Genomic DNA, 24,652 nt, shown 5'->3' with positions numbered 1-24,652 from the left:
GGAGATAATGACCGAAGTTGAAGTATTAATTTTGACCTATAATACGAAAACAAAAGAAGATACAGTTGATGGCATTATTAGTTTCTCGAAAAAAGACGACCGTAATGTGCCATGCATTTCCTCTATCTCGTTGGGTTGAAAAAGTTGTAATTCAGGTACCAATTTTGCCCACCCTGTACAACCGTATGAATATTTAGAAAAACAAGCACACAATATAAACTATTGGGGTGAAAAATCACAGACCTAATAATTTTTCAATTAACAGTGAACTTTTGAATTTCATTCCGATTATTTTTATTTACCGAACTGTTCCCAACGGCGGTCGCGATATAACTGAAAGTGCAACACGTGTGTGATTCACTCGAGTTCTCGTCGGTATCATCGAAAGTAACTTACATAAGTAATGTAATTCACCTGCGAGAATTCACGTGGCGCGTCATCCGAATGACTCGGCGACTGTAGTAATGTATAGAACAGGGTTGGGATAATCTGATGCTGAATTTGTTGTTACTCATCCCCTGTTTACTTTTGCAAATTTCTCGGGAACCAAATTATTTCGAAGTCATATAAAGAACCGTATGAGAATTCGAAAACGCAAACTCACAATATGAAAATATCCCAGACCTAACAATTTTTTAATCAACATTGCACAAATTGTGAATTCAAATTATATTAAGTTCATTCATTAGTGTGAACCATAGATTAATAAAACAGGTGTGAACCAGTTATTACGTCGTTATCATTGAAAATTTTTTGACAGTTCTAACTACCATTCAAATTTTGCATTTTGTGTCATGTGAAACAATTTCACCCAATCATGTCAACATTACACTGAAAATTGCATTCAGTGCAATTATTAATTACTATGACAACGCTTGACAACTTCATTCCAAATAAATTTCAAAATGTCCATAGATAACCTAAAAATGTCACGCAATGCGAATGTTCAAAGTATAAATGAGCTAATCAAAGAAAAAATTCCCAGAATAACAACTTACAGTTATAAATATATTTGGGAAATATTTATGGAATTTTGCTGCGAACGATAATATGAATTGAATTAAAATAGGAGCTTAGAAGAATTGTCGTTGATACTCAAAGATTGGGCGGTCAATATGAGAAAGAAAGACGGGACCGAATTTAAAGACGCAACGGTTAAGACAAAGTGGAACGTTTCGTGCAAACTTTTGCACGATCATGATTGAGCCATTTAAAAATTTAGTATTCAAACCAGCCCGAGATGCTCGCGATGCAATCAGGAAGAAACTACAACTTGATCCAAGCAAAGGTAAGTCCAGTTCAGTTTCGTTCAATTTGTCTAAAATTAACAAAATAATATTGCAATGGGATGAAAATACTGCTGAGGGTCTTATGCGTAAATTTTACCATATTGCTGCTGTAGAATTGTCCTGGCGAGGAGGAGAGGCAGTTGCTTGTCTAGTTGATTTTTTGCAAATCGAGAAAAATAACGATGACTCTCCAACAAATCGCATTGAATACAATCCGGTTTTCAGTAAAACGCGCCAAGATGGTTCTAAAAGCTGTACAAGTAGTAAATGGTTGGTTTCCAATAGTGAAAAACAAAGCTGCCCTGTACGTCTTTTTCATAAACTAATATCAAAACGAGGCGACAATATTACCTCACCACGACTGTTTTCAAAACACATCGACTATGGAAAAATGAAACTGACAAATGGTACGATAATGTGTCTGTTCGAAGAAATACTATAAATGGATGGACTAAATCTGCTGCTGAGGCAATTGGCTTGAATGTAAAGGACAAAAGAATAACAAATCACTCGAATAGATCAACTGCTGTTAGCGAATTGGCAAAAAGTGGTGTAGAAGAACAACAATTGTTGAAAATTACTGGTCATAGCAATCAAAATTCTATAAAACCATACTTAAATCTCGATAAAGAACACCACAACAAGATCATAAATATTATTCGTGGTAATAGATCTTCTATAATAGAGAACAGCAACGAGTCTAATGTTAGATTAAATTTTAATAATTGCAGTTTCACCGAGTTATCAATTTTTTTGTTAAGAAATTTTCCGCCGAATATCCCTCGGACATCGACGAATGCCTCATAATTTTCTGACAAATTTCTCGAGCTCGTTGCTTGGTAACAGCTACGGAAAGAGCTTTCGATTGTCATAAAATTATCTCGTCTATCATCAATGTCCTAGGGATATTACTACTGAAACTAAAATGACGCAATGACGACGAATCTATTACAGAGAATGGCTCGCATAACTCTCCATAGATGGCTACGCGGTATCAAAAAAGATAATTTCGTGTAACTCAAAAACTACAATGGTGCTGTCAAAGATTCATACGGCACTAATTGGCACAAATGAGGCACTAAATATTTGACATAGTTTCAGAAATAGTGCTTCCAACTTTTCGCTAACTTCACACTTGTTCAAAAAGCATCAGGCAATTACCTACTGTTAACTAGAAATGATATCGCATCAGTTTTAACGGCACTGATGTGTACTAATTCAGCATCAATTATTGCAAGAAAAATTTTCACGAAATTCCAATATGTTGGTGCTCAGCGTGAAGTCAGCACCGAAGGAAATAATCTGTGATATTATGAAAACCATTCATTTTTTTCATTGGTTCCACAAGCACTAATAGGCACTAATTAAGCACTAAATATGTTGGTAATAATGTTGGTGCTGAGTCAGCACCAACAACTTCTTCTTCTTCTTCTTCTTGTTCTTCCAAGAACTTGAATTATCAATTTCTCAAAAACTACAATGGTGCTGCCAAAGATTCATTCGGCACTAAAAGCCACTAATTAAGCACTGAATATTCGACATAGTTTCAGAATTAGTGCTTTCAACTTTTCGCAAACTTCACGGACCCGAGATTCCTGTATGCTGGTGTTCAGACACTTAGTCTTCTGCGTGAAAGATTCTGGAGTGTTAGAGGAAGAAGAAGTGTATCATTTATAAATTTACCATATGTCGCAGATTCAACGCCGAACGTGTAGAAGTTCCACCTGTATTATTGCCTGCAAATAGGGTACGGTATGCTCTTATATTTGTATAAGTTACAGGCGTGGATCTGACCGGTCCACTTTATATTTGAAATGGGGAGAAAGTATGGATATGTCTGTATACTTGTGCCGTTTATCGAGCTGTTCATTCAGAACTTTTATCTTCACTTTCTACTGATGCGTTTTTACAGTCGTTCAGAAGATTTGTAGCCAGAAGAGGGAGACCATCAATTGTGCTCAGTGATAATGGCACAAATTTTGTTGGTGCCGAAAATGCTTTCTCACAATTGGGCTGGAAGATGAACCACTTATAGTACCACAGAGAAAATCGACTGGAAATTCAATCATCCAACGGCTGCCTGGTGGGGAGGTTGATAAGAATTGTGAAAGATATACTGCGAAAAGTATTAGGTAAAACCTATGAAGAGTTAACCACCACCCTTTGTAACTGTGAATCTATAATAAATTCAAGACCACTTACATATTCTCATGAAGATAGCAAGGACCTTGTTTCGTTGACTCCTGCCATGTTTCTTAGAGAGATCCCGGAATGTGGTGTTTCAGATTTGGATGCTATTGAGAGTTCAGATTTGAGAAAGCACTCAAGGTACAGGATGAAACTAAAAGAGGATCTTCGTAGAAGCGGCTGACACATATACGACTTGGGTCGCCAATCTTGATATCGAAGAATAATAGTACTATCGATTTAAGTGGACACAAAACTATTTTCTGAATTATTCAGATAATGTTCATATGAAGTGAGGATTTTCACAAATTCCTAGTAAATCAAGTGAGGACAGTCGTTAATTCGGACACTGCTATTATTCGGGAATTTTGTAATTTTTAACTCTCAACTGAATTATTTTTATATGATTTGATGAATAAACCATATTTTCGATCATTTTCAAAATGTTTTATTTCATAAATTTGGCGCTCACTTACCCACTGCCCCCAACTTCCCTAAATGACAACCAATTTTCCACAATAAAGCTTCAATTTTCGACAAACAACCGCACAAACTTATTTATAATCTTATATCAGACATATAATGGAGATATAGTAGTAAACTTTATATTTATATAGGATTATATGAAACGAAAAATGTCTCAAAACGTATATAACAAAATATAATAGTAGTATTCTATACGAAAAATCATCCAACAGAAACAATAAAATAGATACATATATCTAAAGCCCGTTTGCAACAGCCGAGAATTCTCTAGAAAATTTACTCGAGATTTCATGCGCCGTGAATTATGTACCGTTACATACGCACTTTCGGTAGAATTCTCTGTTCAGTTGCGTACTAAATAGTCTCGCCCTTTTCTTGCGAGAATTTTGTAGAGAATTCTCGGCTGTTGCAAACGGACTTAACACTTCAAAATAATATAAACTTCTCAATATCTAGGTACACAAGTAGGCAATTTCATTTCCATCTTGAAAGAAGCTGACAAATATATCAGCTTCATTCAAATGGTGTATAAAAGCAAATGTGGGTTCTCCATTATGTCATTCCTCACTGTATTATATTCTTTTGATGAGTCATTCTTTCCATTGCCCATCATTTCTTCTAGAATAGGAATAGTGTCCGATTCCAGAGGCTTCAAAATCAGCATTTCGAATTTGAAAGAGGCATCAAATCGATTTTTTTCTTGGGGCATTCCAAATCCCTTTCTTTTGAGTTGATCAACAACTACTGTGATCAACTTGGAACATTTTGTTTTCACGGTAACACTACAATAACCGCAGAAAAACTGCTCTTTTACAGCAGGAAAAAGGCAACGTAAGTGATGTTGCAGTTAACATCAGATCGGTAGAAACGCAACATTTTACTCACTTCCAAATTTAAGAGATGGTCTTTCAGGGAATTCAATATTTTCTACATTTTCTTTCAACAGTCTTGTTATTCTGTTGGTAATGATATATTTCTTCAATATAATTATGTATCACCTGCAGAGAAGTGTTGGAGGTAGGTACGGAAAAGGAGAAAGAACAAACTCATTTGCGTAATCTTTAACCTCAAATATTCAAGGACACTTGATCATATTAAGCAAACAAGAAAATAAAGCTCATGATTATCACATTAATCGAAACTCCAAAAATATACTCTTCATTTATCGACAGTGATATAAAGATAGCTTTATGAAATCAAAATTATCTAAATCATTCATAATGACTCTCATATTTTACGAGACGGCTAATTTTAAAGCTACCTGTATAGCTACAGGAATCGGTCACTGTCAATATAATTCCAATTAGAGAAAATATTATGGTCAATTGGAAGAATATATATAGGTACACCTATTGAAAGATTGAAATGTAGCAAGAAATTACGCAAACATTCATCATTTGAAGGAAGCTGAAATTTTTGTAAACTGCTTTTCAAATGGATATATGATTCTGCCCTCTCGTCATCAAATTTTTGTTGTATTACATATTGAAAAGTTTTCGTTTTTTCGAGTTTGTTGTTGCATCGTTTATGTTTGAAATTTTTTTTTTTTCAAAATATTGGTATTACATTTCATTATGTACCTACGTATTAAGACATTTTATTTTCATATAGGATCCTTAAGGTCGCTCGAGGCTACGGAAATGGATTATTGGAGGAGAGCGGCTGGAAAATCACGGTTGGACAGAGTGAGGAATGAGAGTATCCTGGATATCATGAAGGTAGATCATAGGGTGACGGACGACATCAAGGAGAAACCACTGAGGTGGTACGGGCACGTGCAGAGAATGGGCGACGAGAGACTTCCGAAACAGGTGCTGCATTGGATGCCCCATGGAAGGAGAAGAAGAGGGAGACCTAGATTGAGCTGGAGAGAGGGAATAACAGGCGAGATGAGAGCGAGGGGAATGGAAGAGAACTTATGGGAGGACCGAGAGAGATGGAGGCTGGAAATCAGAAGACGTCGAAGAACGTTGTGAACTGATGTATATATATATTTTCATATATCTGGTTAGATATACATGATAATAAATTTTACTATTAGGCTTTGTACACATAAGAAGTTAAGCTACGGTTTCCTCGGAGAGCCCGTCGACCGTCGCGTCCAGACCGTCAACCGTCGAGGATAGCGATTTCCGCCCGTGGCATGCTAGAATTAAGTAAGAATTAGTTGGTCGGCTACATTTGTGTGCGGAGCGGTTGATTTTGTTAATAAAAATAACTCGAAAAGAGAAATATTTGAAAATGGATCCAGAAAAATTTATTGTAATCTTATTGCTGGAAGACGAAGAAAAGTAACTAGTGATGACAACCCTCAAAGATTCGAATAATAAATAAATAATTAATTATTTTTGAGACGCCATACAGAAGGTGCTTTCAATATCACTGTGCACGGGGGACTTTTTGGAAATGAAATGAAATAAGGGACTATTTCAGACTCTCCAAATATTATTTTGACCACCAAATCTTTATAGCTTCGGCGTACTACATTATATAAGGGTGGATATTGTCTTGCCAAGTCTAATTAGACTTCATCATCCTCCGATGAGAATTTTTCACTAATTTTCTTATTTTTCCTTATATAATTTAACCGTAGCAGTAGCCGCTCAACTACGCGACTAACCTCGACAGATATGGACGGCTGAGTCGCGACCTGCCAGTTGAACGTCCAGGCACCGTCCAGCTACGCGTTTGCTAGAGAAACGGTCCCATAGTAATTCATTGGTTAGATAAAATCGTCGAAACGCAGCGGTTGGCGGCCTGGACGCGACGGTCGACGAGGAAACCGTAGCTTTAGACGCCGCGTCGAGCGCGCGTACATCACAGAACAGACTTACTTTATGGCGTACATGTGTACGCATTGGAGCCCAGTCTACTAACTCGAAGCTCGCTGCAACCGCGACGGTCGATGTGAAAACTACAAACGCCCGTTCAACGCGTCGTCTAACGCCCTCATGTGTACAAAGCCTAAGGGAGATCGGCCACCGAATGCGAAGTTGAACGAAGCTCAGCGTTTTCAATGCTAAATGATGAGCTCTCAGCTTCGCACAACTTCGCATTCGGTGGCCGATCTCCCTAAGGGTGATCGGCCACCGAATGCGAAGTTGAGCGAAGCTCAGCGTTTTCAATGCTAAATGATGAGCTCTCAGCTTCGCACAACTTCGCATTCGGTGGCCGATCTCCCTAAGGGTGATCGGCCACCGAATGCGAAGTTGAGCGAAGCTCAGCGTTTTCAATGCTAAATGATGAGCTACTCGATTCGTAGCTTGTCAATTATATTAGCATTGAAAACGCTCAGCTTCGCTAAACTTCGCATTCGGTGGCCGGTCACCGTAAGGCTTTGTCTGTCTATTTTCATAGCACTATACAACCATACATTTTTCTGTTAGAATTTTCGTACTTCCATATTGAAAAAGTATTACGGTTCTTCTGATACCTTTTTCAAGCATACAATACACTAAATATTCTTTTTTCATCTCGATGACCCAAAAATAGTTATTTTCCTATCAAGTGCGGAAAGTGATACTTGCCCGCACGAAACTGCCGTTGCCCGAACGATGCGAAGCAGAGTTCGGGTAAGCAGTTGAGTGTGGGCAAGACACTTTCCGCAAGAGTTAGGAACAATATATTTTCTACAAGCGCTTGAAATATATAAATGTATCCATTTCACGAAACAGATCATATCTCATTTGATTAATTCATATATAATGACAGACGTTATTCTGCATGTCGTTACTAAGGGTTTCTCATCGTTGACGTTCTGCCCATAGAAAGATGATAGAATTTAATCTACTCTATAATATTTGCGTGCGGGAAAAACGCCTGCTATTTCTTTCCCGCACGCATGCACTCTTTGGGAAACTGACTCTTTGCAACTTGGAATGCGTGCGGGAAAAAGGTTGAACGCGCACGCTTGTAGAAAAATATTATTTCAGAAGGAAAGAGAGTTAAGGCAGTATTTGATAAGAATAACCTTACTTCATATAAACATAATTCAGAAAATAGTTCTGCGCCCACTTAACTCAATAGTACTATTATTCTTCGATATCAAAAGATTAGCGACCCAAGTCGTATATGTGTGAGCCGCTTCAGATGATAATAAAATGACGCAATGACGACGAATCTATTACAGAGAATGACTCGCATACCTCTCCATAGATGGCTACGCGGTATAAAAACAGATACAGTGACTATCAAACATAAGATAGAGTCATTGTAAAACAGATAATTTCGTGTAACTTAAGAACTACAATTGTGCTGTCAAAGATTTATACGGCACTAATTGGCACTAATTAGGCACCAAATATTGCAACAAAAATTTTCACTTAATTCCTATATGTTGGTGCTGAGCGTGAAGTAAGCACCGAAGGAAATAATCTGTGGTATTATGAAAACCATTCTTTTTTTTTCATTGGTTCTAAAAGCATTAATAGGCACTAATTGAGCACTAAATATTAGTATACTAGTTTCATGGTAATTTGAAAATGTTGGTGCTGAGCGTGAAGTCAGCACCAAGAACTTGAATTATCAATTTCTCAAAAATTACAATGGTGTTGTCCAGTGGCGTGTCTAGACTTTTGGAATTAGGGAAGCTACTCCATATATATTTTTTTTTGAACACACATTTATATGATATAAAGTGTATTATTATTAATTATTATTATTAATACAAATACAAGAGTTGAGACATAAGTCTATAAACTCAAAAGAAATATAAATTGAAAATTAAAATGTTCACATACTGAATAAAAATATGAAACCATGACAAATTAAACAAAACTACTGATTAACGGCTCTCCATCTGTCGTAGGAATTCTTGAAACAGTTGACCGAAGCGGCTCCAACAATCTCAGGCGGCAAACGATTCCAGGTGTCAAACACTCTATTAGAGAGGAAGTTTTGGCGTTGTGATGTTCTAAAGCTCTCTTTCGAAAGCTTATATCTATGTCTCCTAAGATGGCCTGAATTCAACTTAAACATACCGTTGATCCCATCTCCAAAATGTCCTCGCAATGATCGGTACGTCAGAAGCAAATCCCCTCTCTCACGTCGATCGCGGAAGTTGGTTAGTTTAAATATTTCTAGTCGACGCGTATAAGATGGTCTATCACGCCCATAGGGAAAACGAGTCATCCACCTCTGAACAGACTCAAGCATGGTTGCATCGCGCACCGTGGATGGCGACCAGACCGGACCGACATACTCCAGGATGGGCCTCACATATGTGGTAAGAAGGGTCCGAATAGTATTAACATCGCCGCCCTTGAACATTTTGTAAATACAGTATGCTGATCGCTTAGCCTTTGCACATACATAAGAAATATGTTCGGACCACTGTAGATCCTCGGTGATCACCAGGCCCAGATCACAGTGACTGGCCACCACCTTCATGGGTTCACCATCAAGGTAATATGTCACACGCGGATTTCTTCTCCCAATATGAAGGACGCAGCACTTTTCCATACTCAGGGGTAACCCCCACTCATCACACCACTCACAGATAACATCCAGATCACACTGCAGACTGCCAGCCTCGGAGAAGGGATAGTTATAGATCTTGGTGTCATCGGCGAACATTGAGCATGTGGAGCGAAGGAGACTAGGCAGGTCAGAAGTGAATAGCAAAAACAATAAAGGGCCCAGTACGGATCCTTGTGGCACCCCAGAAGTAACCGGCACATCTGCCGAAAAAGATTCACCGACTCTTACCTTATAGGATCGATTTGATAGGAAAGCTTCTATCCAAGACAGAATCTCACCTCGGATGCCCAGATGTTGCAGTTTGTGTAGTAGTCTCCGATGCGGAACCTTATCGAAGGCTCTAGTGAAGTCCAAGTACAACACATCAATCGGCAAACCCAAATCCCAAGCTTTAGTCCATTCATTAACACAACTCAACAAGTTCGTCAGAGTTGATCGTCCAGAGAGAAAACCGTGTTGAACTACAGGAATAAGTTCGCGTACAGAAGCAAATTGCACAATATGATCGTAGACTATCCTCTCAAGCACCTTAGACACGGTAGAGAGGAGGCTAATTGGCCTATAATTTTTGGCGGACAACTTATCTCCTTTTTTAAAAACAGGGGTTACCGAAGCCACCAGCCAGTCACCAGGAATCCTCGAAGTCTTCATAGAACAGGAAAAAATCTCAGCCAAGGGTGGAGCCAAGGCGTCGGCACACCGCACCAGCAATGAACCAGATAAACTATCCAGACCAGGAGCAGCATCAACCCTCACTCGCTTCAGATGATCTCGGACTAGCTCAGCGTTTATCTGAACACTGGTAATACCAGATTCACAACGTGGCAATCGAATGTCTGGCAGAGCACCACCAGGCTCAAGAGAAAAGGAAGAGGCAAATTCCTCGGCCAAAACACCAGCGGCCTCAACAGCATTGTCACACAGCTTATTGAGCTTATTACGAATCATGGGTACACCGACTTTTCCAGTCATAAAGGATCTCACGTATTTAAAAAACTTCTTTCTGTTCCCCGAAGCTACAACACTCTTCTCATAACTGTCCTTTGAGCGCCTTATTTCACGTGTAACCTCACTCGAAAAGGTACGGTGCGTTCTATAATCTTCATCAGATCTAGTGCGTAGATATCTCTGCCACAAGGCTTTTTTTCTCCTCACCATCCTCAGAACACAACTGTTAATCCACGGTTTCACTTTATTATATTTGGACGTATATGTTGTTGTGCAGGATTCAACCACGCCGTGAAGTATGCCCAGGAAACTCCTCCACTTCCTCTCCACATCATCACCACCGCAGACAGCAGACCAATCGGTAGTCGACAGCATATCAGACACTTTGTTGTAATCTACCCGCTTGATAACCTTGGTAGAGCTTGTGTTAGTTGGAAGATTGAACTGAAATTCTGTGGCAAGAGTGAGATGGTCAGAACGCCCGAAAGGTGGCAGGTACTCGACATCCGAGATAAGGTTACGATCGGAGACAATAAACAGGTCAAGCAATGACGGTACCTGGCCAGATCGAAACCTTGTGGGACGATCAATAAACTGCTGGAAGGCCGAATTCGAAAAAAGCTCCGCAAACGGAAAGGAAGGAGAATTAACAGAAGGCATACTAGTTAGAGGCCATTTTAAATCAGGGCAGTTGAAGTCCCCCGCGATGAAGACATTTCCGGTTTCAGTCATCAAATCTGATAAAAATCGAACGAGCTCAAGGTCGTCCAGACAGGGGCGTGGGCGATAGATACAACCAAGACATAGGGAAAGTTGTGCATTGGAAATATTGATGAAAAGATTACCAATGTTAGGCCATGAGTTGTGAGTCACCTTTATTCGAAACGATTGAGTAATGGAGCTATGTACATAAATGCAGACACCACCGTACCCCACGGTCTCGCTGCTATCATCTCTGTACAAGGTGTAATTTGGTATGGAGAAGGTGTGGTCGCCGACAGCTGGTTTAAGCCAAGTTTCAGTGAACAAAAGAAAACAAGGTTTGCGATCCTGAACATACGTTAGTATTTCCGAAAACTTGGATGAAAGTGACTGAACATTGCCATAGACTAATGGCCATGTGACGAACTTATTTAGTTTTTTTGACTAGTACCCGACTTAGAGGTTGTTTTTGGTACAATTTTGGGGGCTCCCCGCACATACTTTATGGTCAGGGTATCATCACCGCCCGATTGCCTCCTCCTCAGCTCCCCTCGAAGATCATTAATCTCCATCAATTGAGCTTTAGTCTGATCACTCTGAATAATGACCTTTCTAAATCTTGTGTTCGCAAGTAACCGAGATTTATTTCTCAAGATGTTCTTTACAATTTCTGGACTAGAAAAACTCATCTTCAACCAGCGTGGGCGCGTTTTGTCTCTCGAGGGTAATCTTACCACATCAACCAGATATCGACTAGCAGAGCCAACAATACAGTCAGCCAGTTCAGCTCCCACAGCTCCATCACAAGATTCATCCTCCCCCTCCGGAAGGTTCAGCGCTATGATGTTATGAGACCTCCTCACTCTCTCCATAATCTCCGAAAGATCAGCAGACGACGAACTAGCCGCAGACGCACCAGAAGCAATCCTCTCTTGCAGCATAGCAACCTCACTCGAGACGTGAGACACTCGGTTCGATAAGTCCTCATGATCACGTTGTATAGAATCAATATCTGATCTACCCAATTTTAATGCAGAATCATGCTGTGACAAAATCTCCTCATGTCTCTGAAGCACAGCACCGCACCTCTCCAATTCCGCAAACAGATCCCTCTGTCCGCCCTCGATACGCTCAATTGAGGACGACATAGACTTCATCATTTCCATGAGGGCGTTGAAGTGTTGAACAGTGATAGGCTCGTTCGTAAAAGCCTCCTCCCTAGGACCACCGGACCTAACGTTCGAGCATGGCAATGCACGCGAACTGGAAGAATTACTACGCAACCGACGATCGCCCCCGGAACAAGAAGGACAAATCCACCCTTCACCTGTCTCCCTGATGGACCGCAAATCGCGGTCAGCGAGATCAGTACAGCCAGAATGGAAACATTTACGGCATTTAGTACAGGAAACCGACCCAGCAGAACCCGAGATGGCGTTGCCACATCCAGGGCAATTTTTAGGAATCTTTACTACAGATCAACCCAACAATCACCGCTAAAAAATTAATAGTGGGTAATAGGAAACAATTATAGACACTTCACTTTCATGGGCAGATATGAAAGACTCACACAATGGATAAAGGTATGCCACGGATAAAGGATAAGAGAGATGGAGCCTAACAACAAGTGCGCGAGTAGGATAGATCCCCTCAGTGCAACCATAGACAGCCTGTATACACAGCAGCAAGCGCTCCGCGGATTAACCCTCCACGCGAGCACAGAGAGATCACGTTTATGCAATTATGGTCGCCCTGTATCTGCAGCGGCAAGCGCTCCGCGAAATATCCCTCGCCAAGGTCAACCGACCTGTCCTGCGAACGTATGCGCCGCTGTATTGCACCGGTCAGTCGCGCCGATAAGAAAGTAAACACAACAAGTAAATAACGTAAATTAATGCGATAAATGAATCTTTTAACTACTTTAAACCCCAAAAAAATAACTGCCCGATGAAATAAAAATAATGAAATACCTGGTAGGAAAATAACAACTGAAAACACACCGTAATAACTAAATGAAAGATGAGAGCTCGGATCAACACGTCAGTTCGCAACAGTGAACACATTAACTGTGTATATAACAAAATTTTTCGTCAAGTGAGTCCATATTAAATTTACGAATAAACTACATATTATCTTTTAATACCTATATACATATTTTAGAACAAAAACGCAAAATACGTAATTGATGATATAATTATATCAATTTTTGTATTCCAACTCTAGTCGTTGATTTAAATGTTAATTACAACAAATAGGTACTTCAATCAACGCCATAGTATTCTATTCTCTACTTTGCAAAGCAGAAAATTGTTTGTGACCTGCAAAGTCTATGAACAGACAATGCGGAACGCTACAAGAGAAAATCGAAGGATGATTTTGAAGAGTTGAAGGCTTCGTCCAAAATTCTTCCTATCTTTAAAGTTTACAAAAACTTTCGAAATTATAAAATCTGTGTACCGAAAAATCTTCTATAGGTAGCCAATATGTATCTATATTCAAAATCATAGCAGTTAAAACTGTGCCCATAATTTACCGGCACCTGACACTAGCACTACTGCCAAGCGCTTCGTAATCGGTAGAATCGCAGCTTACAGGGGGTCCGAGGAAGGTTGAATTTCTCGTACTTTTCAAGCCACGAAAATACTCATAATGGTCAAATAAGAACGAGATATTCCCAAGTGAGAAAATAAATAGCCAACACTTAGGAAATTTGAAGCAAAACGCCTAAATTTCACGTTGAATTAATGACAATTACGCGATCGATCCTAGACACGCGGGTACCCAGCGAAATTCTATACAGAAATCCACTACGGGCTGGGAGATCACAGCTTACAAGGCGTTTCAGGGCTAGGTCCGTGGTTCCTATCGTAGTTTGCCCACTACTACGTTGTTTCGTAAGAAAAATGTAAATGGGGGGCAGGGGGTGGCAGACGATTGAGATTCAAAGTATAATTTTGCACCTGGTCTCTCTGTTAATAATATTCATTTCAGCCTCCACCCCTATATACGCCTCTGTTGTTCACTGTACTGAATGTAGAAAAGGCGTTGCTTGGGTGGGACAACATCATGTTGTCTGTTTGTTGCGTGTCGAAATCGTATCGCTGTTGCGTCTTAGTTACTCCGCTTCGGTGGTACAAGGCTCTTAATTACGCTTTTTCATAGGACATTATCACCTTAGCATATGGTGAAAATGGATTTATCAGAAACTGACGAGAGTAAAGAGGAGGAAACTCATATTCATCTGGTAATAGAATACCTTGCCATTGCAAGCCGGCATAAAGAATGTATTGGGTGAAAGAATTATAGCAGGAATGAAGACTTGGCTTCCTCAAAGCTCTCAGATACTGGAGTTGGAGGGCAAGCTGTAGAGGACGCAGTTGTGCGAACAGTTCGGATGTGGAACACGGCACACCTTAAAGTCACAATGGTAACCCCCTCACAAAACTAGAAAGTGTAACTACCGCCTTCTATAAAAAAGTATTATTTTCAATATTTTTATTCAACTATTTACAATTACTTTCTGTTAACAATAACATGCCCTAGATCGAATTTTCCCCGTACACATTTCAACTTCACACCTGGGCAATCTTGCACCCTACCCACTCTCACTAAAACGATATTGTGTTCTTGCAAATTATGGCCTATACCAGGAATATAGGCAACCATTTCTTTTCCGTTGGATAGTCTCACGAGCACACATTTTCTATTAGCAGAGTTGGGTTTCTTCGGTTTTTTTATGACTGTCCTTAAAACAACGCCCTTCATAAAGGGCTTACCATCAAGGGGCTTGATGGATCTATCTTTCTTGATGTGGGGTCCCGTCCTATGCATCTGGTTAAGAGAGGCCATAGTCCGACCTAAAAACAGATTTGAACATTTTACAGAGGCGACTCCACCATGGAAGCTAGAGAAGCACAGCTCCTCCAACAAATGGGCAAGTTTCCTAAAACTCCAAAATCGAATTTAAGATTATTTATGGAAACCCTTGTCCATGAGTTATCCAACACCTGAAAGATTCTCTTCAAAATTCAGAAATTTCAGAAATACACACTTCGAAACTTAGTAAACATTCGAATATGTGAAAGCTTGTGACGTAGAATGCCTTTACTAAATTCTAGTAATTTTTGTTAATTCGACAACAGTGGAACCGATCAAGAAGATATCCACAGATTGCATAGAATTGTTTCTGTAATCCGTGTCTATACTTTCCTTAGAACATAGAATATTCTATGTTCTAAGATACTTTCTTAAAACCGATGACATTTTGTGTCATTGTTTGTTTTTCTTGTCAAATGTGATCACAAAACTTGATGTTTATTACGACTATGTTGATCAGAAAACTTTCATGACCATTATTAACTCGATGGGCGTTGCCGGATTGTGAAAATGACGTAGAATGTTCATAAAAGAGCACTTCTGAAATCAGAATTTTCGAAAGTGAATACAGACAAAATGCAATATGTTAAAATTCGAAAAAAATATATTTCGATATATTTGAGGTATAAAGATTTCAATAACATATATTTCGAAATTTAGGAAAATACCCCATTCGAATTAAAACGACATATAATAAAATAACATCTCCTGAATAACAGTCTACAGAACGGAACAATACCGAATAACTTGAATAACGCCCAGGCGTTCTTCTGTTTGAAAAGTGTGATAAATTCGACATTGAGAATAACAGGCCTACAATTCTTCTTCCGGATCCGTATAAATTACATACACACAAAAATAATTACAGCCTGACCACTAAATTTTACAGCTATCAGCCTCCATAGCAGGCGAGTTTTGGTAAGGTTTTTGGCATTGTCGAAAAAAATCAGAACATCAGAACACTAATCGAAATATGAAAGAATTACGTTCAGTCACAGAACAACAACCTTCAAAATTCCGTAGTAATAGTAAGAAATGCGGCTAAATACTGACATTTCTTAATACGAATGCTTATTTAAAGTCGAACTTTGCCTAGCCTTCCCTATATCAGGGGGGTGAAACTCCCTCAGTAATGACGTGAACCGAGTGAACTGCTGCAATCTCTGAAAGGTCAGCGAATTAATATGAAAAATGTTAGTTTCCTACGCTGATAATTCTGCGCATAAACTAAAGTGACTTTTCAGCATAGACTAAGTTAATCTTTGATTCTGCGCTTATGTGTGAAATCGTTTTATATTTCTACTGTCCAGGGCCGTCGCTAGCTAAACTGGCGCCCTAGGCAAAGCTCTAAATTGGCGCCCTAACGGAGAAATCAACTTTGAAAAATTGCCTAAACTGAGTATGAAAAAATTGCATCTTTTCTAGAAAAAAATTAAATCAGCAATGGAGACATACTCAACAACAAAAATCAGCATACAGTCCCTGGCCAATTTAGACGCACTAAGAATTTTTATATTTACTTGTAATACCCAAGAAAAAAGCAAAACATTTGAATTTAATTTTTCCAGACTGTTACTTTCATCAAGGAATTTCATTATACTGTTCCGTTTATCATTTATTTTTTGAGTGCTGAATTACATTGTTGATGTATTTGTACCGGAGTATGAATCAATACATATCTTTTCCACTCGCTGCAAGTTCGGGCGTGATTACGATCGTATGAACTCATCATCCACAAATGCACCAAAACGTACAATCTTATTAATTAATAGTATACCGCGAAGAATTAAAGCTCTCATGCACAGCGGCAAAAGGTGGCTCAACAAAATATAAGAATTTCATTTCCAACTACATAAATATGTCGATACATTAATGAATCAATATTTTTTTAATTGAATATAACGTATTATTTGCGAAAACCATTGTAAGAAGAAGTATATTGCATATTATTACGAGATGCTCCTCGTACTGGAACGCTGACGCCAGCTTCGTCTTCGCGGAAAGTGTTAGTGCGAGAAGAAAGTGATGACTCGGATTCTTCCAGAATCCAAGGTTTCCATGTGAAAAGAGACACATTCTAGTTTAGTTCCATTTTAGAATTCATTCTGTTTGTAACTCCTTTCCGCTCTGTCCAATTATAAAGTCATTTAGTTTTTCGAAATTGTGATTTATAATTGAAAGAATAAAATTCTTTTTAAAAACAGAGTTTGCGGATCGAAAATCATAATTGGCGCTGCGAACAGGATTTCGCAACGGTTTTCGGTTTTTTCAAGAAACGAACTAACTGAAAATAGTTTCCACTAGTGAACACAAACTGTTCGAGGAACCCCGTTGAGTTTTAACTCTTAGTGCGAAATTCCAAACTTCACCAACCCACTTCGACCAGAAGGAAGGACGTTCCACCCTAGGATGCAAATCTTGGTGATACTGCTGATCCTCCTGATTCAGACCCAAACAAACCAGGCCCTTCAGGTCCACGAAATAAAAAGTAATGGATACTTTGAAGAACCTTTGAGTCATGCCAAAATTCTTGATCATTACCATAATTTTCTTTTCTTCATAAATATTACCAATTTGCAAGACAATTTCGATCAGTTGAACGATAATTTTAATGACCTTCAGAAAGACCAAACATTCGATGAATTACCCCGTCGACTTTTTCACCAATTGAGTTTGAATTTGGATCAAATCGAACAAATCTTACGAAAATTTGTCAATAGAAAAGTTAGAAGAGGTTTGGCTAATTTCATCGGAAAATGTATTAAATTCATTACAGGTAACCTAGACGATGATGATCTGAAAACTATTAACGAAAATTTAGAAAGCCTTCACAACAGCAAATCTTCCGAAATCGAAAGGATAAATAAATTAACTTCTTTTGCTAATCATTTGTCAAAAAGATATTCAGAAGATTTGGCTCTGCTAAACGAAAATATTATTCATACTAAAGCATTATTCCAGAATATTGAATCTACCGAAGGATTTCGAATCATTGTAGAATACCAAATGCTTCAGTCCCAAGCACTCTTGAACACTTTATTAATGCTAGAAAGGACTATAAGTTTTGCAATGAGAGAAATTCCAAATTTAGAAGTCATTAAAGTTGAAGAACTTTATTCCATCGGGACATATCTTGAAAAAATTTATAAGACACAGCAACTATCACCAATTGATCATGTTCATCTTTTCAAAATAATCGAATATGCAAAAATGTCTGTCATTGGAACGGAGGAAACTATCACATTCCTTCTCAAAATCCCAATTCTCAAACGAGTAATTGCTTCATATTCCCGAATCTACCCTGTACCCAATACCCAAGATATTGCTGTGATCCCGCCAAGGACGTATTCCATCAAAATCAACAACGAGGAATATTGGACCAATGAAATATGCAAATCAACATTGGGAAGTTCGATGGTGCTTTGCCTTCAACAGCCTACCAAGGAAGCATGCATTCTGTCAACCCCAGGTCGATGCCAAACAACACTAGTGAACAACGACTTCAACATCATCCACCCGCTGAAGAATCACCAGCTCCTGACCCTCTTCAAAAAGAACAAAACAGTACTAGAAGACTGCCATGGAATTCTATTCAGGAAATCAATCCAGGGAATCAACCTTCTAAGTTCCACCTGCCGAATTATTATTGAAGAATCCATCTACGATGACACAGTTCCGATTTTCGAAATAACTGCCAAAAACATTTCGAAAATTTCATTGAACTCCACCCACAAAATTGAATTTCACCTGAGGCATCTGAAAGAACCAACTTCAATCCTTCAAGAAGCAGAAAAACTTTCAGACCAGCCCATGTACCTACATCCAATAACTCAGGTCATTCACCAGTCTACAAGTATGATATTGTGCTGTTTCACAATTCTTGGAATCATCTTCGTTATAAAGAACAAAACAAGGATCTCCGAGTTAATCTACAGTCCAAGGAAAATCATACACGTAGAAATGGAAGACATCACCCAAGGCCACCCAGCAGATAACAGAGACGTTATCTCTTAAGGGGGAAAGTATTACGAGATGCTCCTCGTACTGGAACGCTGACGCCAGCTTCGTCTTCGCGGAAAGTGTTAGTGCGAGAAGAAAGTGATGACTCGGATTCTTCCAGAATCCAAGGTTTCCATGTGAAAAGAGACACATTCTAGTTTAGTTCCATTTTAGAATTCATTCTGTTTGTAACTCCTTTCCGCTCTGTCCAATTATAAAGTCATTTAGTTTTTCGAAATTGTGATTTATAATTGAAAGAATAAAATTCTTTTTAAAAACAGAGTTTGCGGATCGAAAATCATAATTATATATTCAATTTAATAATTCAATATTCAAACAGCAATTTTGAAGCGTTTTTAATTGAGATTTTGCATCGAATCGCTGGTGCGTCTAATAATTTGGCCAGGGACTGTAGTTCCGAATTATAGTATAAAAATTCAAAATACTTATTTTGGCATTGATAAAAGGTGAATAATATATACAGGGTGGTAACAAATAATTAGCGAAATTTTTTAAGAGGTGATTCCTCTTGATTGAGGGGGGTTTTCATATAAACTCATATAGCTCTTTCCTCGAAAAGTTTCAAGCTGTATGAGAATGAGGAAAAAATACTCATCATTTTTTTTTTCGAAAGTCTTGGAGAATTGAAGAAATCACATTTTTTTGGGGATCTAAAATTGGATGGTTGTGATTTTAGGACCATAATATGATAGCTAAAGTGCTTAGAAATTATAGATATTGCAACTATTTGAATTATGACAAAAGTAGAGTTCAAATTGATCAATCTCAACTCGGTTTACGGTTCTCGAATTATTCCTGCTTTATAAGATTCGACTGACAGAAAATTCGGGGACTAGGCAACTTTCTACTGAAGAATAAATTGATGCTGCGCATTCGAATTAACGACAACTGCCAATATTTCGCGGCATTTCTTACTTCTGGATTAGCATTTCAAAGTAAGTATACAGATAGCGAAAATCCTACTCCGAACATGGAGAATGCCAGTAGACAGAAGAGGACCGTAGAAATGCAATCGCCCAGTGCGAGCATAATTTCAGGACTGTAGAAATGCAATCGCCCAGTGCGAGCATAATTTCACCAAATGTGATGTTGTGTTGGATACAAACTGAAACAAAACGTTGAAGCATTGAAATCAATAGAATTCGATTTATTGGTGAGATACAGCCGCAACTATTAATGTGATTGAAAATTTTGATGAAAGGATCAGTTGCTGCGGAGGCGCAACAGGTGATCACATGGGAGATATTAACTATTTTTGGGGCCGTTTGTTCATTCGTGGTTTAACTCATTGATTATCTAACCAATGGTTAACTGTAACTATGGTTTGAGATAGGTTATGCGTTGTTCATAGAGAAAATAACCATGGATTTCAAAACTATTAGTTAACTAGACGATTCATAGATTCATTTGTTTTTATGGGCCACATTACTGTTGTGTGTTGGCCACACTGATTTTGAAATATGAATTTTGAAGTTTGAAAGGACGAAAAACATTAATATCGCTATTTCTATGACCACTCTCCAACAAATTCAAAATTTAAAATTTGAAAATCCTTTTCGTGTTGAGATAGTTTATATGACTGACGGAAATAAATTATGATTAGAAAGATGGAGATGGAAAAAAAGAAAGAGATGTGCATATTTCACGCAGGGAGAAGAATATTAGTATCTCTTGCCACACAACATCATTAACATCTGGAAGCGGGCTTTTTAATTTATTTGCTAACGGCAAACATTGTGTAGGGTAATGCTATTCAGGGTCGTCGGAGTTGGCCAGAAGTATGAAGGAATTCAATAATGTTCGATTTAAAAGATTTATTTCTAAAAGAATAACAAAATCAGAAAAGGAAATTCAACGTCTCATCAACATACCTAAAAGAATGACCTGAATCCAATCTCAATATACTTGCAAAATCTATGATAATCGGATATATACTTCCCGGTTCACGCTCAAAAAATCAACCTTCATTACAAGCAAACCGTATTATTTACACGTAATCATTCATGCAGATAAGAAACAAAAAAAAAGAAATAAATGGACAAGTCAAACTATTATATGAAGCAGAGAAGCAATATCATCGCCCGGCGGCAGGCAACACAACACACACCGCATACAAATACTATAGTCTATCCAAATCCGAGAGGCCAGCGTAAACAAACTAACTAACCCTCGTTTAACCCTCGGTTTCATAAAGCTTGATCACAGAATCAACGATCGATTGACGGATGAACGTCAATTAGTTTTCAGTCGATAAGTTGGTCATAAGCATTCTGAATATCATTCTTGCACCAAATAATTATCTATACACGCCCATTTAATGATTCTCAACTGCTACTCCTCCAATATATTCGGAAATATGAAAGTTTTAATGATTTCCAGCGGGAAATCGAATGCCAAATCGTTGATCGAGCAATCAAAGTTTTGTGAAACTTGATGTAAGTACCTTTTTGGTGGAAAACAATTTCAACATTCTTTTTCAAATGAAGTGAATATATTTTTCCAGGCAAAGGGCAAAGAATTATAGTGTGTCATATTGGCAGTGACACTGGTTTTTTAACTGGAGGACTCTGGACTTTCCAATCGAAAAAAACTGGTGACTACCATGAAGAAATGGATGGTCAGTCCTTCGAAAAGTGGTTCGAGGGTATACTTCCTAAATTGGAGGAAAATTCAATAGTAGTTTTAGATAATGCTCCTTACCATTCAAGGAAAATGGAAAAAATTCCTAATTCACAATTCAGAAAGAATGATAACCGACAATGGTTGAGGGGGAAAAAATATTGATTTCACCCCTGACCTCATAAAAGTGCAATTGTTGCAGATAGTCAGGCAGAACGAAGAAAACTTTGAAAAATACATCGTGGATGAAACCGCAAAGGCCCAAAATATTACTGTACTTAGATTACCGCCCTACCACAGTGAACTGAACCCTATTGAGTTGATTTGTGCCGATGTCAAGAATTTTGTGGCAGATAAAAACACCACATTTGAAATGGCTGACGTCCAAAATCTTTTTCAAGAGGCTCTCTCACGGGTTAATTCCGAAAGATAGAAACATGTGCGTGGAACATGTCAAACAAAAAGTAGAGAGGTAGACATGTGGAAACTGGCTAATATTATGGATGATATAACACCAGTCATCGTCAACTTAGAAGAAAGTTCTGCATCTTCTGACGACACTACGGGCTAGTCACTTTTACAAAAAAATATTGTTACACAATTATATACATAGTATGTATGTATTAAAGTGGGAACTTTAGATTAATTGTTCATTACCGAGACTCGTATCTACGAGTCTCAGTCTCAGCATACATATTTTTCACCGGAACTGGAACACTCAAAAAGTTTTAAAATATAACGGTCTCGGAATTAAATTTATTAGTACACCTCTGCGTTATCACGTTCTTGACGCGTGATCACTGCATGCTGTAATGTTTACGCTGGCCTCTTGGATTTGGATATACTATAGGTGCCTACAACACAAGGGCTAAAATGACATTAACATTTATTAAATGGGTTTCAGTGCAATTGTATTTAAAGAATTACTGAGAACTTTTTCAGTTTCATTCCAAATTGTATGTCTTTTAATCATTTACTTTCAAGAACTCAATTTGAAGACCCTTTGTTTTTGGAATATGGCAACAGTGTTTTTCCAGCAGCTTTTGTTTTTGAATGGAACGGTTGGAATCAATAACTTTCTTGGGATGCATTGAGTGCATGCTATTGAGATTGTAAGAGGGACGCAAGATGCAACAATTCTGAAAAATCAACTTCACATTCTCATTTAGAGTCATTGCCCAAAAATCAAGAAATTGAATCAAGACTTACAGACAATGAAAGAGTTATAAAATAGGTTGGGACTCTGACATGATGACCAACTACTGTTGGGGGTTGATATGAGAAGTGCTTCATTCAAAGAAATTATATAAAAGATCATTTATAGTGTTGAATAAAATTTCTACTTTTCCAAGTTCTTCAACAATCTCCTAACTTTGGGTCACTTTCAATATCTCTACACTGAAATGAAACAAATGATGATATCTATGACCTTAGAAAAAAGAACTTGTTCGAAGTAGTCTGAAAAGCATAAAACTACAATGTCAATATCTGATCTGCAATAATATTTTGTTTTCTTTGCTTATGATTAGGCAATAATTATAAAAATAAATATACTACTACTTAATATTTTGCCGACAGCCCACCTTGGATTCGGATTCATATTTCAGATGTGTATTACTTAGTCTGATCATCTTAGGGCAAGACAGAACACTGTCGCTAATATAGAGCTAATCTAACAATATGGAGCTATGAGAACGTGTCCAACTAGAGCACTTGAGGTCATTACAGATCTCACTCCTCTACATCTATAGTTATAGATAGGGTAGCCCATGAGGTCATGCTCAGAATATCAATGGAAGGTACAGGTAATGAGAAAACTTTAACACTATGATATCTAAAGGAGAACAATGGAGTACATCATTTGTGGCTGTTTTACAAGGGACAGAATTAAGGACAGAATCCAACTTTATTCATTTTGAAAAACCAAGAAGATTTTAGCAGACCTTAGGAGTAGCTCACATTCCGAGTTATTAAATTTGAAAAGGCAGAATTGGAAGAAGAAATAAATCCCACATTGGAGCTTTTTCTAAGCCATAATAGATCACGTTGGTAAGGTATTCTCTGACTGTCAAAATTACGATCGATATGGATAGTGTACATAAAATAAGTAGGTACCATTAAATTCTTTTTGGAGTGGCACTTGTTTCAGTAACTCAAAACATTTTTGGGTTTTCTATTCAGCATTCTGAGCACCTAGAAAGAAGCACACAAGGTGAAAAAATAATTCAATACTTGAGAGCCGATATGAACAATTTCTACCATAGCAGATCAAACAAAAATAGTTTTATTAATTAAAACCATCTACAGGGAGTTAACAGCTTAAAATAATAACAGGAAAAGATCTGTTTTAATCCTAGAAAAAGACACTGATTTAGAGCAGGTAATGTTCATATTTCCAATCTAGAAACGAGAAACTCACCTTGTATGGATAAAGAAGTTGATTGTAGGCACAGACCCTTCAATGAGACATAGTATCTAGGTTGATTGAAGGATAGAGGAGTGACGAGCTGATTAAGTTTTCCGGTGAAAAGGGCCCCAATTGATTTTCCTAGGAGGTTGGATAAAAACTGCATTCTAAAAAAAATTAAAATAAATTTATGCTCAGTTCTCAAAAAATGGCACTCTAGTTTCTTACTTGTACAAATAGCAAATCCCAGCTTAATAAATGTGTATATTAAGCTGTGGTAATATGTCACACAGTAACAACTTAGGACTTCCTTTTTCTTGTTTTGGGTAAAATTTTAGTTAGGTTAGGTTATCAGAGTCTCTGTAGGTTAGCTTAGGGATGGGCAAAAAATATCGATGTGTCGATATTTTTGTTTAAAAGACAACAAGGTTGTTTCTGGCCCCATAATTTTAATTTCTATACTATCGATGTCAGTTTTTCATTTTATATAACCTATAATAACCTAGTTACTAGTGTTACACATATATAACGCAAATTCCACTCTAATTTTAGGTGAATGTGGGGAATTTACAAGTGACCTTGAGATGAGATTGCTGTTACGTCGAATTTGCCGCTTCGTTGCCAGTTTGGAAAATTAATC

At 38.0% G+C, this 24,652-nt stretch overlaps 2 protein-coding genes across 2 annotated transcripts; one reads left to right on the top strand and one right to left on the bottom strand.

Moving 5' to 3' along the window:
• Nucleotides 1–5,602: 5,602 nt before the first annotated feature.
• LOC123310346 lies at nucleotides 5,603–5,938 on the top strand. Its single transcript, XM_044893812.1, has one exon. It carries the CDS (start codon nucleotides 5,603–5,605, stop codon nucleotides 5,936–5,938), a length of 336 nt encoding a protein of 111 aa, XP_044749747.1.
• Nucleotides 5,939–14,570: 8,632 nt separating this feature from the next.
• On the bottom strand, nucleotides 14,571–24,428 carry LOC123309403 (40S ribosomal protein S12, mitochondrial). The gene is made up of 4 exons (XM_044892509.1): nucleotides 24,307–24,428; nucleotides 24,241–24,259; nucleotides 24,025–24,179; nucleotides 14,571–14,947 (listed from the first exon to the last, which is right to left on the bottom strand). Exons 3-4 carry the CDS (start codon nucleotides 24,176–24,178, stop codon nucleotides 14,604–14,606), a joined length of 498 nt encoding a protein of 165 aa, XP_044748444.1. The 5' UTR covers nucleotide 24,179; nucleotides 24,241–24,259; nucleotides 24,307–24,428; the 3' UTR covers nucleotides 14,571–14,603.
• Between the last annotated feature and the right edge of the window lie 224 nt (nucleotides 24,429–24,652).

This window comes from Coccinella septempunctata, chromosome 3, assembly GCF_907165205.1.
Source record: "Coccinella septempunctata chromosome 3, icCocSept1.1, whole genome shotgun sequence".
NCBI classification, from domain to species: Eukaryota; Metazoa; Arthropoda; class Insecta; order Coleoptera; family Coccinellidae; genus Coccinella; species Coccinella septempunctata.
The sequence above is the reverse complement of the archived record's forward strand: the minus strand, read 5'-3'. Positions and strand labels throughout refer to the sequence as shown.

Excerpts from the sequence above, each read along its gene's own strand:
- LOC123310346 (XM_044893812.1), top strand. The coding sequence starts at position 5,603 with ATGGATTATTGGAGGAGAGCGGCTGGAAAATCACGGTTGGACAGAGTG.
- LOC123309403 (XM_044892509.1), bottom strand. The coding sequence starts at position 24,178 with ATGCAGTTTTTATCCAACCTCCTAGGAAAATCAATTGGGGCCCTTTTC. Across the intron at positions 14,948-24,024 it reads AACTTCTTTATCCATACAAG|GTCGGACTATGGCCTCTCTT; the intron begins GTGAGTTTCTCG and ends ATCTGTTTTTAG.